The 13,238-nt window shown below is 35.8% G+C and overlaps 1 protein-coding gene across 1 annotated transcript in view; it reads left to right on the top strand.

Moving 5' to 3' along the window:
- Window positions 1-10,885: 10,885 nt before the first annotated feature.
- Window positions 10,886-13,238, top strand: part of LOC113107286 (calcineurin-binding protein cabin-1-like) — a 56,094-nt gene continuing 53,741 nt past the window's right edge. The window contains exons 1-2 of the mRNA XM_026269687.1: window positions 10,886-11,007; window positions 11,592-12,041. Coding sequence (XP_026125472.1) covers window positions 10,999-11,007; window positions 11,592-12,041 — 459 coding nt within the window. The 5' untranslated portion in view covers window positions 10,886-10,998. The remainder of the gene's footprint in view (window positions 11,008-11,591; window positions 12,042-13,238) is intronic.

Below are 13,238 nucleotides of genomic sequence, written 5' to 3'. Positions count from 1 at the left end.
TGAGCTTACTTGCAAGTCTTGTCTGTTTGATAAAGTGTCCTGATGCACTTTGGAGAACCAGTTGGTCTCTGCTTAAGTGAGTTGATGAGACCAGTTCGAATCAGAGGATCTTGATGAATGAATAGTCAAGGCCGAAGCTTGGCACAAGCAAGTCTCTGTGTCTGATTGGTCTAAATGCTACAAATTTATACACGACTGTACAAAAGTTTGGAGTTTTTGGCTCACCGAGGTTGCATTTATTTGAACAAAAACAGTAGAAAAATTAATATTGTCAAATATTGCATTTTATTCCTTTGATCAAAGGTGAATTTTCAGCATCATTACTCCAGTCTTCATCATCACGTGATCATTCAGAAATCATTCAATATGCTGATTTGCTGCTCAAGAAACATTTCTGATTATTATCAATGTTGAAAGCAATTCTCAGGATTCTTTGATGAATAGAAAGTTCAAAAGAACAGCGTTCATTTAAAATAGAAATTTATAACAACGTAAAAATATGAATACATCCTTGCTGAATAAAAGTTTTCTTAAAAACAAAACAACTTTTGCCCCAAACTTTTAATGCGTAGTGTACTGCAAGTACTCCTATACTATGACAAATCAGTTAAACACAAGTTGTGTTTGTATTCTTCCTGAAATGTATCTCTTGCCAGCCGTTTTTTAGGCCCTGTTAACTCTAGTGCAGTTTCGTTTTAAAACAGCATTTTAAAATGAATACGTTTCTCGTCTACAATGCGTTTCTGAAACGATCTCCGTCCACACTACACAACTGAAAGCGCATGTCACATGACCATTCATGCAGGTACAACCATTGATATTAATAGCTAGATGCCCTGTTATTAGATGGCAGACATGTCTACATGTTTGAAGCGGTCGAATTCTTCACACAAAAATAGAAGCGGGCATTTCTAAATTGAATGGTTCTTGCTTCCAGTCTCATTTTCATCCTGCTGTTTTTAGCTGTGTGAAACCACTCTTTTTGCTGTTTGATACTGGAAATTGGTGCATCTTGCCATATTATTTGTGTATTATCTTAATTATGTACACACTGGTTTTCAATGCAAACAGATTTACCGTTCACTGCACATTGTTGTTCTTCTCATTATTTCCTTTTAGCGGCTAATGAACTGGACGTCTCGCTCATAGGCTTACTTCTGCGTTTAGGAATAAAGTGTATATAGACCTATGGGTACCACAAGGAGCATGTTGTTATTGTTTACATGGTCGTCAAAGATACGCATAGTGAATGCGGGCAGCCAAGCCGAAACGTTGTTTTCGTTTTTTCTCTATTTGGTCCATTAACACTGAAATGCAACCCCAAATTTTTCTAACTAAAATGGGGTCTGCAGCATTTTCAAAATCTCTGTTTTCTAGGGTCTAAAATGCCGGAAACTAGTGAAAATGACAGGCGTGATCATAGCAAAACTTATCCGTTTTAAAACGAAAACATGTAAACATAGCCTTAAGCTTTAGGCCTGTAGGCCAGTTCCACTTTGCCATTTTTAGCCTTCAGGTAATTAAATCAGATTTTCAGTCAGTACTGTTTAAGTTTATTTGTTGTTGTTTATGCAGCTAAATTGCTTTTACATCGTACACACCCAGTCCCAGTTTCTGTTTTCCGCTGTTTTATTTGCGCTTGCCATTCCTGCTCAGATTAGGAATGTGCTTCACAGTTGTTCACCCAGTAAATCATGTTATTATCAATTTTTTATATTTTATCTGTTGTATCTACAATTTAAGGCAGCAGATGCTAGCTTACACTGGTGCAGATCTTGTGCTGTAGGTAACCTAAATTTCATCACGGCTGGCCATTTATTACATTTTAAATAAATTCGATCTGAAGTGAAGCAGTGGTGTGGTGGAAGCTTCTGAGCAATGCAGTTCCTTTTGGCCTTATGGGAGTAGTATACATTATTTTTTGTATGTCGTTTTGGCTTGAAGTTTCACAATACTCTTAATAGAATTTAATTTATCTATATAATTCAACTAAGAAACAACTTGATAATTTTTGTAAATTTTCTTTGTAAATTGCTGTCAAAACTTGGTTTTCTGCCAGTTTTCTAAGTAAGTTGACTGTCTATATTTATAATAACATCTTGTCATTTCAACTTAGTATTTAATTAATTGCATAAATGTAAGTCAATTAAGTTTCTTATTTTTGATGTAGTAGTTTATTATTTCATCTTAGTAAGTCGACGACTTTGTGTCTTTTTAAAGTGTTTTATGTTTAAGTGACTTCATACATATATCTGTATTTTCGCTAAGTAAAAAATTAATAATATAATAATTTATGCTTTGTCATTTTAAAAAGAGTAATAACATTTTCATTTAGTATCTTGTTTTTGTTTTTTACAAAAGTAGTTTGTTATTGTCAGCTTAGAATGTCTCTAAGTCTCTAAGTTTCTAGTTATTTTGACTTTTTTGAATATGGTAAGTTGACTTGATGTTTTATTTCAACATAGTATTAGACAGCTGGCTAAGTAGAAATGATGGAATGCGAAGCATGAATGACAGTTTACTAATCTGATTTAATATTTTGTTATTTCAATTTAGTAAATCATCTGTTTTTATTTAATGTTGTCAAAATAGTGACTTTTGTTATTAATTTATTTTGACAAGGGTTGTAATAACAAAAAAAGATGTCCACTTCATATTTGAATTTCATTATTTTCATTATTTCAACACACAAAACGGGTTTCCACTTGAGTAAAACAACCCTATATCGATCGATTTGTGACATGTTTATTGAATATTGATTATACATAGTGCCAGTACATTTAGATGTAGATGTAATTAGATGTAATTATCAGATGCTTTTATTCAACGTGACAAAAACAACAATTTATACCATTTTAAATCTGTTTTTTTATAATACCATACAAGCTCAATTTGGTCTCTAATGTTTAAAATGTCATAGTGCTATTTGTCAGCTTTTAGCATTTCTATACTGTGGTAACATCTAGCAGTTCTCAGGTTTAACCATGTTTTTGAGAAAACAAATTATTCAAAAATAATATGAAAATTATTTCTTATCTCATTTCAAATTCACATAGTTTGAATATTTGAGTTTGAGATGTTTTATTTTGTTGTAGTAGTAGTTTGAAAGGGGGCATTGCATAGGACACTTGATTAAATATTTATTGTGGCCTGTTTTGATGAAATGGAGTAAGTATTTTTGAAACTGTGTCAGATGGTGGCATTGACCTAGTTGCTGAAGCACATTTCAGCTTGGTGTGCTCATTTTCTGAAACCCAGTTCTTAGATTTAGTCACTTCAGTCTTTAGGTGGATTGTCAGGGGCTAAACTGCTCAGCTCTTGTTGTGTTCATCAATGCTAAATAGCATGTGGCTTGCATGGCTGTGAATGGACAATGTTTTTGAGGTGTAGCCTACATATGATGTAGCTATATAAATCAAATATGTGCGTAGGTAAAGAGTATTAGAAATTTAGCTGCTAGAGCTGCACAATTTATAGAAATCGAAACGAAATTGCGATTAAATTTTTCAGTTTAGTGCAATTATGAAATTTCGAAATCTATTAACTACAGCTGTTAGCTATCATGTAAAACTGCACATTCTGAACAGTTATAGTTGTAAGCAGTGTATTAGTAGTTAATATGCTCTAAGAAAAGTCTGTAAAAATAGTCTATGTTAATATGAAGGAATTTTCCATATTGGATTTTCAGTTTTTTACCTGCATTTTAAATTAAATGGTTATAATGGATAATGTCCTGGAAAATAACTAGTACCTTTACCATTTTTCGAGATATTTTTCTTACAGTGTGATGCTAACTGATCAGCAACAACTTTGATATCCTACGCCGATGGAGTCTGTGCAGTGCTGCTTTAAGCTGAACACACCTAATTATTATTGAATTATTACAAATAGCAGCTAATTTAAAGGTGCTGTATGTAGGCTTTACACCGAGTGGTTGAACTAGGTATTGCAGACCAAATTCAAAATATTGGAGATGGTTTTTTTCACCCGACCTCCCCTCCTCAGAGGACGCAGGTTGCCAGATTGACATCACCAACAAGAACAAACGCACTTGATAAAGAATGATATGAAATATGTTGTATTTTCTGCCAAGCCAGGGTGCCGAAATATGATTGGTTAAACTGGCAGTGGGCAGGTTTCACAAACCAAAAAAGAGACTGACTTTCCAGCCCTGAATGCACATTTTCAAAGGAGAATAGCTGACTGTAGCATTGTATTTCAGATCAACTTAGCATGTTTCTTAAATATCTGCAAACATATTATGGTATTTTTATGCTTTAGTAGAGTCAAAAACTTAAAAAAGCATACAGTACCTTTATGATTTAGTGATGTGTGTACTGGTAGGAATCTTTGGTTTCCTCTTTTTGTATAATTTATATGAAAACGTGTACCTTTTGATCATTTTATTGATTTATCAAAAGTTACTGAAAGTTGCCAAATCAAATTTTAAAATAGCTAAAGTTGTTGCTAGGCGCTTTTGGAAGAAAAAGTTGCAAGGTTAATCTGAGAAGCTGCTAAATCTACCAACAAAATTGCTAAATTGGCAACATTGTTTATTCAGCTACCTATATGGGATTTTCCTGGAATGACATGCATTATAGCGTTTCAGTGATAGAGCGCCCTCTGGCCTTCAGATGGAGACTTACTACTGATCGCAGAACCGTGCTTCACTGGCAAGCTGTGTATGAAAAAAATCATAGCCTTTGCCAAATCCATTTCCAGTTTAATTTCTATTAATCGTACAGCTCTATTTGCTAATTTGTAAATTGCAGATGTGTTTCACAATTTATGAAAAATTATTTGTTAAAATTTGTTAAGTCATCATAAAAAAATGCTAATGGAATTGAATTGTAATGGGTGCTTTTTAACTTTTTTTTTTACTCATGATGTAAGTTGCTGAAAAACCCTCCCAGGAAAAACAGTGCTAGAACACACTTCATGAGTGAGCGACCCTTAAGAGGTGTGTCGTTTCTTTATTGGCTGATATTTACTATTTTCATTTTTCCAGTTTATTAGTTATTAATAATATGTAGTGTGACATTGATTGTTTTCATGTTGTATTTGTTTAATTTTATATTTATTTTATGGCTGGGCTCATCTCAGTGCCTCACTGAAACCTTCACCATTGGCTTTCTGCAGATTAGAAGTGTGAATTTCTTTTAATTTTTTTAAGGTAAACATTGTGACATTGCCCATATTCCTCAGTCGTTCCCATGTCCTGCTTTAGTCTCCCTGTCTCCCTGCTGCCTCCTGCATTCTCCCTCTTCGCCTGCCTCTGACCTGCTTCCCACCTGCTGCTTCTTAATGGATGCATGATGGGTCAGCACCCTGATTCAACAAAGACTTCCCACAATGCACTCTGCACTGCTCTGTGTGCAAACTTACATCTGATCAACGTGTCTGCTGTGGCTCACATGTGCAAGGGAGATTGTTCTTGTGGGTTGTTCTGAATAATGTGGTTTGGTAAAGACAGTGGGAAGTTTCAGCTGCTTTTTCTGCAAATGTTAGTGTGTGAATGAGTTTAGCTTCTTATCAGCTGATACTGTATAAGTATTCAAGACTTATTGTACTATTGTTGATTTGAAAGTCCCCGATAAACTCACAGTGAAGTTCTTTCGTTTAGATGAGTATGTAAATATGTGTGGCATGTTTTTCTTTAAGTAACAAAATGGACAATAATTGGAGATTTGCATGTCAGTGAAGGTAGAGCTCCTGAACTCCCAAAATTATCTCAAAGTGAAATTCGCTTTGGCTTAATTTTGTTCGAAATGCTGTCACACCACTTGGATTTTGCTTGAAGTATATTGGGGCCCTGGGTGAATGTGATGAAAACACAAGCAGGTCTTATTTCACCTCAAAATCAAAAGAAAAGCTATTCTGAATGAAGAAGATGATGTCTGTTTTTGTGTTGAGGCATCAATTTTAACACAATTAAGCATAATTTCCCTCCAAATATGGTGAAAATGACTCGGACACGGTTAGTTTTTTTTTGAGATTCACTCTAATAACCTCTAAAAGCTCCTCTTTTCTCATCACAACAGAAAATGAAAGATCTCCTCTATTTACGCTACAGTGGTACATGAAATATACAACTGAATGACTTTCCAGATTATGAAACGTGTTCTAAATTGAATTTCCTCTAGAGCTGACTTCTCACATGACCATGACTACTGCCTTTGTCTCTCTGCTTTGTGACCAGGTCCTGTGTATGGTACAGACACCCTTCCTTGCACAACCAATAGCACAAAATTTCCGTCTCACCCATCATTCCTCAAAAGCAGGGCTCTAGTTTCCCAACAAACTCCAGTGGTCAAGCACCCTGAGCTCCATAGAGCTCAATAGCAAGTGTTAAGGGCTTGGTTTCCCTTTTGAATTTCAGAAAATCAAGGAAACCATACAGTTTAGGGATTAGGGCTGCACGATAAATCACACGTGATTGTCATGCGCATCTCGTCAGTTTCAGTGATTAGTAGTAATTCTCCATCATGTGATTTTAGATGGAGCGCCATTTAATACACAGAGCCGTAGTTCACTGACAAGCTATGCAGTATCATTTTCTTAATCGAAGGCGATTCATCTGCGATTGTGACTTTATTTAGCACTTCTCCATTGTTTAAAATCTTAAAAGGTCTTTTTCAAGTGTTTTACCTGTATGTTGCATTGCACATTGCATTATGTAGTGTTTTAGGGTTGTTGGAAATGTTGGAAAACAGTTGGGACACTGTACAAATTGTAAATAAAAACAGAATGCAATGATGTGGAAGTTTCAAATTTCAATATTTTATTCAGGACACAACATAGATGACATATCAAATGTTTAAACTGACAAAATGTATCATTTTAAGGGAAAAATAAGTTGACTTTAAATTTCATGGCATCAACACATCTCAAAAAAGTTGGGACAAGGCCATGTTTACCACTGTGTGGCATCCCCTCTTCTTTTTATAACAATCTGCAAACATCATGGGAACTGAGGAGAAAAGTTGCTCAAGTTTAGGAATTCGGTTGTTAAGTGATGACGTAAGAAGCGCTGCTTCCGGGTCCAAGCCTCAACTCGATTCACTTGAGAATACTACCCCAGCAGCCGTTTATGAGCACTGTTTATTCATATTAATCATTTAAGCTAAACGCTTTCAAACTTACGGTATACACTACAGTCTCCGTGCTCACAGCGTCCCAAACACAAATAATTTATATATATATTTTTTATATTTATATTTTCATTGTCTGGCTATCTGGAACTTCGTTATGGAGTTAAAGGTTAAGATTATAACTTTTTCGCTAGTATTGTATCACATTGTGAGTTTATATTAGCACCTTTTGTTGTTTTCTCGTGGTAACTGATAGAGCGTTTGGACACGGAAGCGCTGCTATGTGACATCAGACTTAACAAGCGAATAGGAATGTTGTCCCATTCTTGTCTAATACAGGCTTCTAGTTGCTCAACTGTCTTAGGTCTTCTTTGAATAAAACCATCTTTGAAGATGTTTTTATTACCTTTCTGGACATGGACAGTATACCGTACACACACTTTCAATAGAGGGACAGAAAGCTCTCAGACTAAATCTGAAATATCTTAAACTGTTTTCCCAATATGAATGGAGGTCTTACGGGTTTGGAATAATGGAGTTATTAATGACATAATTTTCTAACCCTTTAAGTACAGGGATTGTTCCAGATTATCTGAATCTTTGGATGATATTATGCACTGTAGATGATTATAACTTCACACTCTTTGCAATTTTTCTCTGAGAAACTCCTTTCTGATATTGCTCCACTATTTTTTGCCACAGCATTGGGGGAATTGGTGATCCTCTGCCCATCTTGACTTCTGAGAGACACTGCCACACTGAGAGGGTCTTTTTATACCCAATCATGTTGCCAGTTGACCTAATAAGTTGCAAATTGGTCCTCCAGCTGTTCCTTATATGTACATTTGACTTTTCCGGCCTCTTTTTGCTACCTCTGCCAATTTTTTAGGAATGTGTAGCTCTCATGAAATCCAAAATGAGCTAATATTTGGCATGACATTTCAAAATGTCTCACTTTCAACATTTGATATGCTTTCTATATTCTATTGCGAATAAAATATACGTTTATGAGATTTGTAAATTATTCTATAACTTTTTTACTCACAATTTGTACAGTGTCCCAACTATTTTGGAATCGAGTTTTTATTCTCGTTGCTTCATAATGTTATGGTTGATCCACTGATGGCAGATGGACTATTCTGATGATACCTTTCATACTTTTCTGGACTGTGACAGTGTTATTTATTTGGTAGTTTTTCATCCAAAAAATCTCTTAAATTGTGTTCCGAAGACAAACGAACCTTTAATGGGTTTGGAACAACATTAGGGGTAAGTGATTAATGACAAACTTTTCATTTTGGGGCGGAGTATCCCTTTAACATCATTCTTTAGCCAAATTTTGCTGATGTGTAGAATTTTGTAGCTAGCACCTGCCATAATATGACTTTTTGATAAATTTCACTAAGAATGTACATTGTAACACATTTGACATTTTTGTGTAAGTCAGCATTGAAAGGAAAATATTTCTTATTGCTTAAAATCTGTGAAGACTGTAGAGCTCTTTCATTGGACATTTTTATGATTCTCTCAGTATTTCTAAGGCTACATTCACACTGTCAGTTTTAGGGATTGACAACCACATTTACTTACAAGTTTAAGTCCCGAAATGGACCATTCACACAGCAGCTTACAGTTGTGTTTGGAAAACTGTCTGTATAAAGGTATAAAGGTCCTTACCAGTTACTATAGCAACAGTGAACAAAGTAAAATCAATGATGGCAACGTCCATAATACAATAAAGTTTTAAAGTTTTGTCACTTCTGACTTCTGAGAGTCCAATCGAGCCATGAGTTCTTTCGTCAGATCTTCATTTAACCGACACTAGCTTTTATATTTGGGTGGAGAGCAGCATTCTCCCAGGAGCATTTGAATTGTGCACTGAACACACAACTCGGGGGGAAAACTGATGGGATCTAAAACTTTCAGATGACACGCGGCTCATTTCTCAGTCACTGCAAGTTACCGAAAACACACAACACACAGTAGACCCACATTTGTGTGGCAGAGTAGCTCACACTGTATGACATGACAGACATCTAGTTCCAGTCCTGCTGTGTTTCGAGAATGTGGATGTGAGTTCGGTTCCAGAGTGTGGTTGTCACACCCATTAATAACCGTACTGTGTGTGAACGTAACCGTATTAAGGACTAAAATACTGGACTGACAACCGTATTCTGCTGCTGTGTGAATGTGGTAACTGTAAATTGAAAATGTAGTTTTCTCTGCTTTTGAGGAAGGCGACCCCATTCTGATAATTACTGTGGGTTACAGTCAGAGATTATGCAGTAACACTTGTCCTTTTCAAAACAAATGTCCCTTTCTTCTGTGCAGTTAATTTGCTCTATTGGTGATTTCCCCCCCCTCAATCAGATCTATCTTTCCTTCAATAAGTTTTTCCTATCTAGCGCTTTCCAACACATAACTGGGTCCCGTCTAGACCTTTATTGTGTCTTTAACATGCTCTTGAGCTCCTGTTGAAAACTGTAGCAGACCAACTAATGTGCCTCCTGGCAATGTTGGTCTAAAGCTGCTAATGCGCTCTGCAGGAGGCTGCAATTTTGCGCTGACACAGCGCCATTTTTCTCCTTCATGCTGAGTGTGTGGGTGCGTTGGCGTTCTGTGGAGGAGGGGAAGGGGGTGTTGCCACCGAACTTTGTTGTGTCATGGAGGTGATGGTGTGTGCTAATGAATTTCTACCCTCTGTGCCAAATGCTGACACTCCCAGCATGCTCAGAGGCTTCTTTTTCTGCTTGTTTGCGGGCAGCACAAGAGGAATTACACTAATTTACTCTTCTGGGCTTGCTGAGAAGCACAATATTTCCAAGCGCTTTGCTCTACCTCAGGAGCAGGCTGATTCAACATGGCATTGAAACATGCCCCCTGTGGTCTTGCCCTGTAACCTCTGACCTAAGACCTGGATCAAAATCATTGCACCTGTTAAAGGAATAGTTCTTCTTTCGTTAATTACTCACCTTAATTTCCTTCCAAACCTGTATGACTTCAAGGAGAAAGCCCATGCAGCTGTTTGAATAAAGCACAAATGATATATGAGAATTACTGTGATAGGAAATATAATCAGTGAATAATTTCTTAAATGTAAGTAATTTTTTCCCCTCATTGACTTTCAAGCACGTAGAAGCAAAACTTTTTGTATTCGGCATTAGAAAGTTAAGAGCATATGGGTTTGGATGAGCATGAGGGTGAGTAAATTTTGACAGAATTTTCATGTTGGTGTTCAATTGAGTGCTACAGTGATGTATTTTTATTTTTATTTTTAAAAATTTAAAAGTTGGCATCACCGTAGTTGTCTCCAAACAAATCAAATAAGATTTTTAAATTTAGGAATTGTGATTTGGATTATTGCAGAAAATAAGCTCTGTGACCAACAAAATATTAACTTTGAAGCCTAAATACAATTGCCGAAAGTAAAAAATGCCTTTAATTAATATTTAATTACTATAATACTGATTTCCCACTAGAAATAAGATCAAAAGTGCAAAAAGTTGGTCAGAAATATACATTTGCATACAAAATGACCATTAAATGCAACTTTACTGATACATTTTATGTCATATAAAAACATTGACACTTCTTGGGCTTATGTTAAACACAGACCTTATTTCAGACATTTAACCAAAAACCCATTCATAAAATCCAATTACCCACTCAACTGGTTTCTGGGTTTTAGGATTCACTCTTGCAGCACTCTATTACTGTTCCTTTAATCTGTGAAAAATCATAGTAAATGCTCTCAGGTACAAATCCTAATTTCCATCCGGCTCCTTGCAGGATGTCTTCATGGATGCCACCAGCTCACAGGACAGCAGCCACAAGGTCGATCCTGGAAAGTGTAGTATTTTTCCGGAAGAATCAAGTGCCACTGGAAAAGAGAAACCGGCCACAATAGATGACGCAGGTATTGATCCCAGTTCTTCTAAACACCTACATAATGCAAAGTCTCATTACACCTTGAAAAAAATGATTTCATATTTGGTATTAATATTTAATATTTATTATTTTACGTGTTTCTTTTTATGCTATTACACAACCATTCAAAAGCTTGTTAAAAAAAGAAAAGAAAAAGAAGCTTTTTATTTTCTTATTTCTTCAGCAGGAACACATTAAATCAATTAAAAGCGCCATGTATAATGCTTTTATTTGGAACTTTTTCTGCTGCATCACGGAAAAATATCTCGATGTTTCCACAAAATATTGAACTAAAAGGATCCTTTGAAAACTGTAACAATGCTGTAATGTAATAATGGTGAACATTCACAGGAATGAAATTACATTTTTAAAAGTATTCAAAGAGAAAACATTCAGGCAGGGTGAGCTTAAGAGACTTAAAAAAAAATCTCACCAACCCCAAACTTATGTACAGTAGTAAAGAAGTGTTTTTGTACAGAATTTTTGTTACATTTTTAATTGTCTTGCCAATAGCACAAAATGCAGTAGATTATCTTCTCCTATTCTGCTGCTTTTTAAAATCAATATCTGCAGCTAGTGGTTACCTCTGCCCTCTTGAATTCCCACTGTCCCTTGGAGGACAAGAACATGGATATCAGCTCCGCCACACTCTCTCAAGAATCTTCAGTTACACAAGAGTCTTCGGACACCACCTTATCCAACACATCCCCTGAGGCCTCCGTTCCCAAAACTTTTACCTCAGACACCCCGACCCAAGCTCCACCTCATCCGCTGCACACCGCCCAACCACACAGACCTCACCCCCAGACCAGCTCCTCCAGTGAGGGCAAGCACAGGCCAGAGATGCTGGAGGTGATAGAGCTAAGTGGAGATAAGTGTCTGCCACCGGGACAGAGAGAGCAGAGGACAACACTAGTGCATGTGTGTATGAGGTCTCTCTTCCTCTGTCTGAGTCACTTCCCGCAACACTACAAGAGTCTTTATCATCTGGCCCACCTGTACGCCTACAGCAGGACACACAAGGTGCGCAAACACACATACACTTCATACACACACCACAAAGTGAATCAATTCTGTGCCACTGAATTACAAGAATGCAAACTTGCCTTTGGCCTGAGTCAACTAAAGTAGGGATCTTTTTATTTATTTATATATATATATATAAGTACAGTTACATTTTTCTTCCCGTGGGCGCATCTGATTTTCTAAAGTACTGCGATAAACAGAAACTTTTTGTAAAGTGTCATGAAACTCCCGTTTTAGCACTGGTTGTTCACACCTCAGATTTGAAAAAGACTCAAGAAATCGGCATGTACATCCGTGGAAAAGTTGGAGTGTAGAGGGTGGAAGAGGGGAGAAAACAAACCAATAAACCAGCGGTGGACAGTAGTGAAGTATTTTTAGTCTGCTTTAAAAGTTTGTCTGTACATTATAAGTGTTTCTTTAGAAACATTCCAAAGGATAATATTGTACTTTTTACTACTGTTTCATATTACATATTTAATACTTGTTTATATTAGAAATGTAGTAATTTCTTAATTTAAGTAAAAGTAACTCAATATTTTTCTTGAGTACAAGTAAGTACTACATTACTACAGTGCTGTTAAAATAAAAGTCCTCCCTCAAAAACATTGGTCAAACAGAAAAATATCGGCTGATGATTATATATCAGCCTTGATCATCACACTACAATTATTATTAGTATATTTATAATTTATTGTTTCAAGTAACATATGCTATTTTACAGTAAAACATTAATATTTGCTATAGTATGCTGTATGAGGTATGTATAGTATAGTATATATGCTGTATAGTATTCTCTTTATAAGGGCTGTGCAAAACCATAGTTCACTGACAAGCTATGCAATATTGCGTTGATAATCACAGGCGATTTAACTCCAATAATGAGCATGGTATTGCGTGGCTTGTCAGTGAACTCCTGTTTTTTTTTTTTTTTGAGATTTACTACTAATCACAGAACCAGCTTTAGTGACGAGATGTCAGTTTTATTTCCGTTAATTGCCATGGCAACATTTCTTATGGTTAAAGTTAAAGTACTAATGTAACTGAAACTACATGAACTGAAGCTTAAAGCAAAACTTAAAACTATATATAAAAAATAATTTAGAAAATTATAGCAGTAAAAAATATGTAAAAACATCTCATTCAAAATGTAATCAAAAATTATGTAATATAATAATATATTTACTGAATAATGCT

This window comes from Carassius auratus, chromosome 8, assembly GCF_003368295.1.
Source record: "Carassius auratus strain Wakin chromosome 8, ASM336829v1, whole genome shotgun sequence".
Taxonomy (NCBI): domain Eukaryota; kingdom Metazoa; phylum Chordata; class Actinopteri; order Cypriniformes; family Cyprinidae; genus Carassius; species Carassius auratus.
This window is presented reverse-complemented; position numbering and strand designations above follow the sequence as displayed.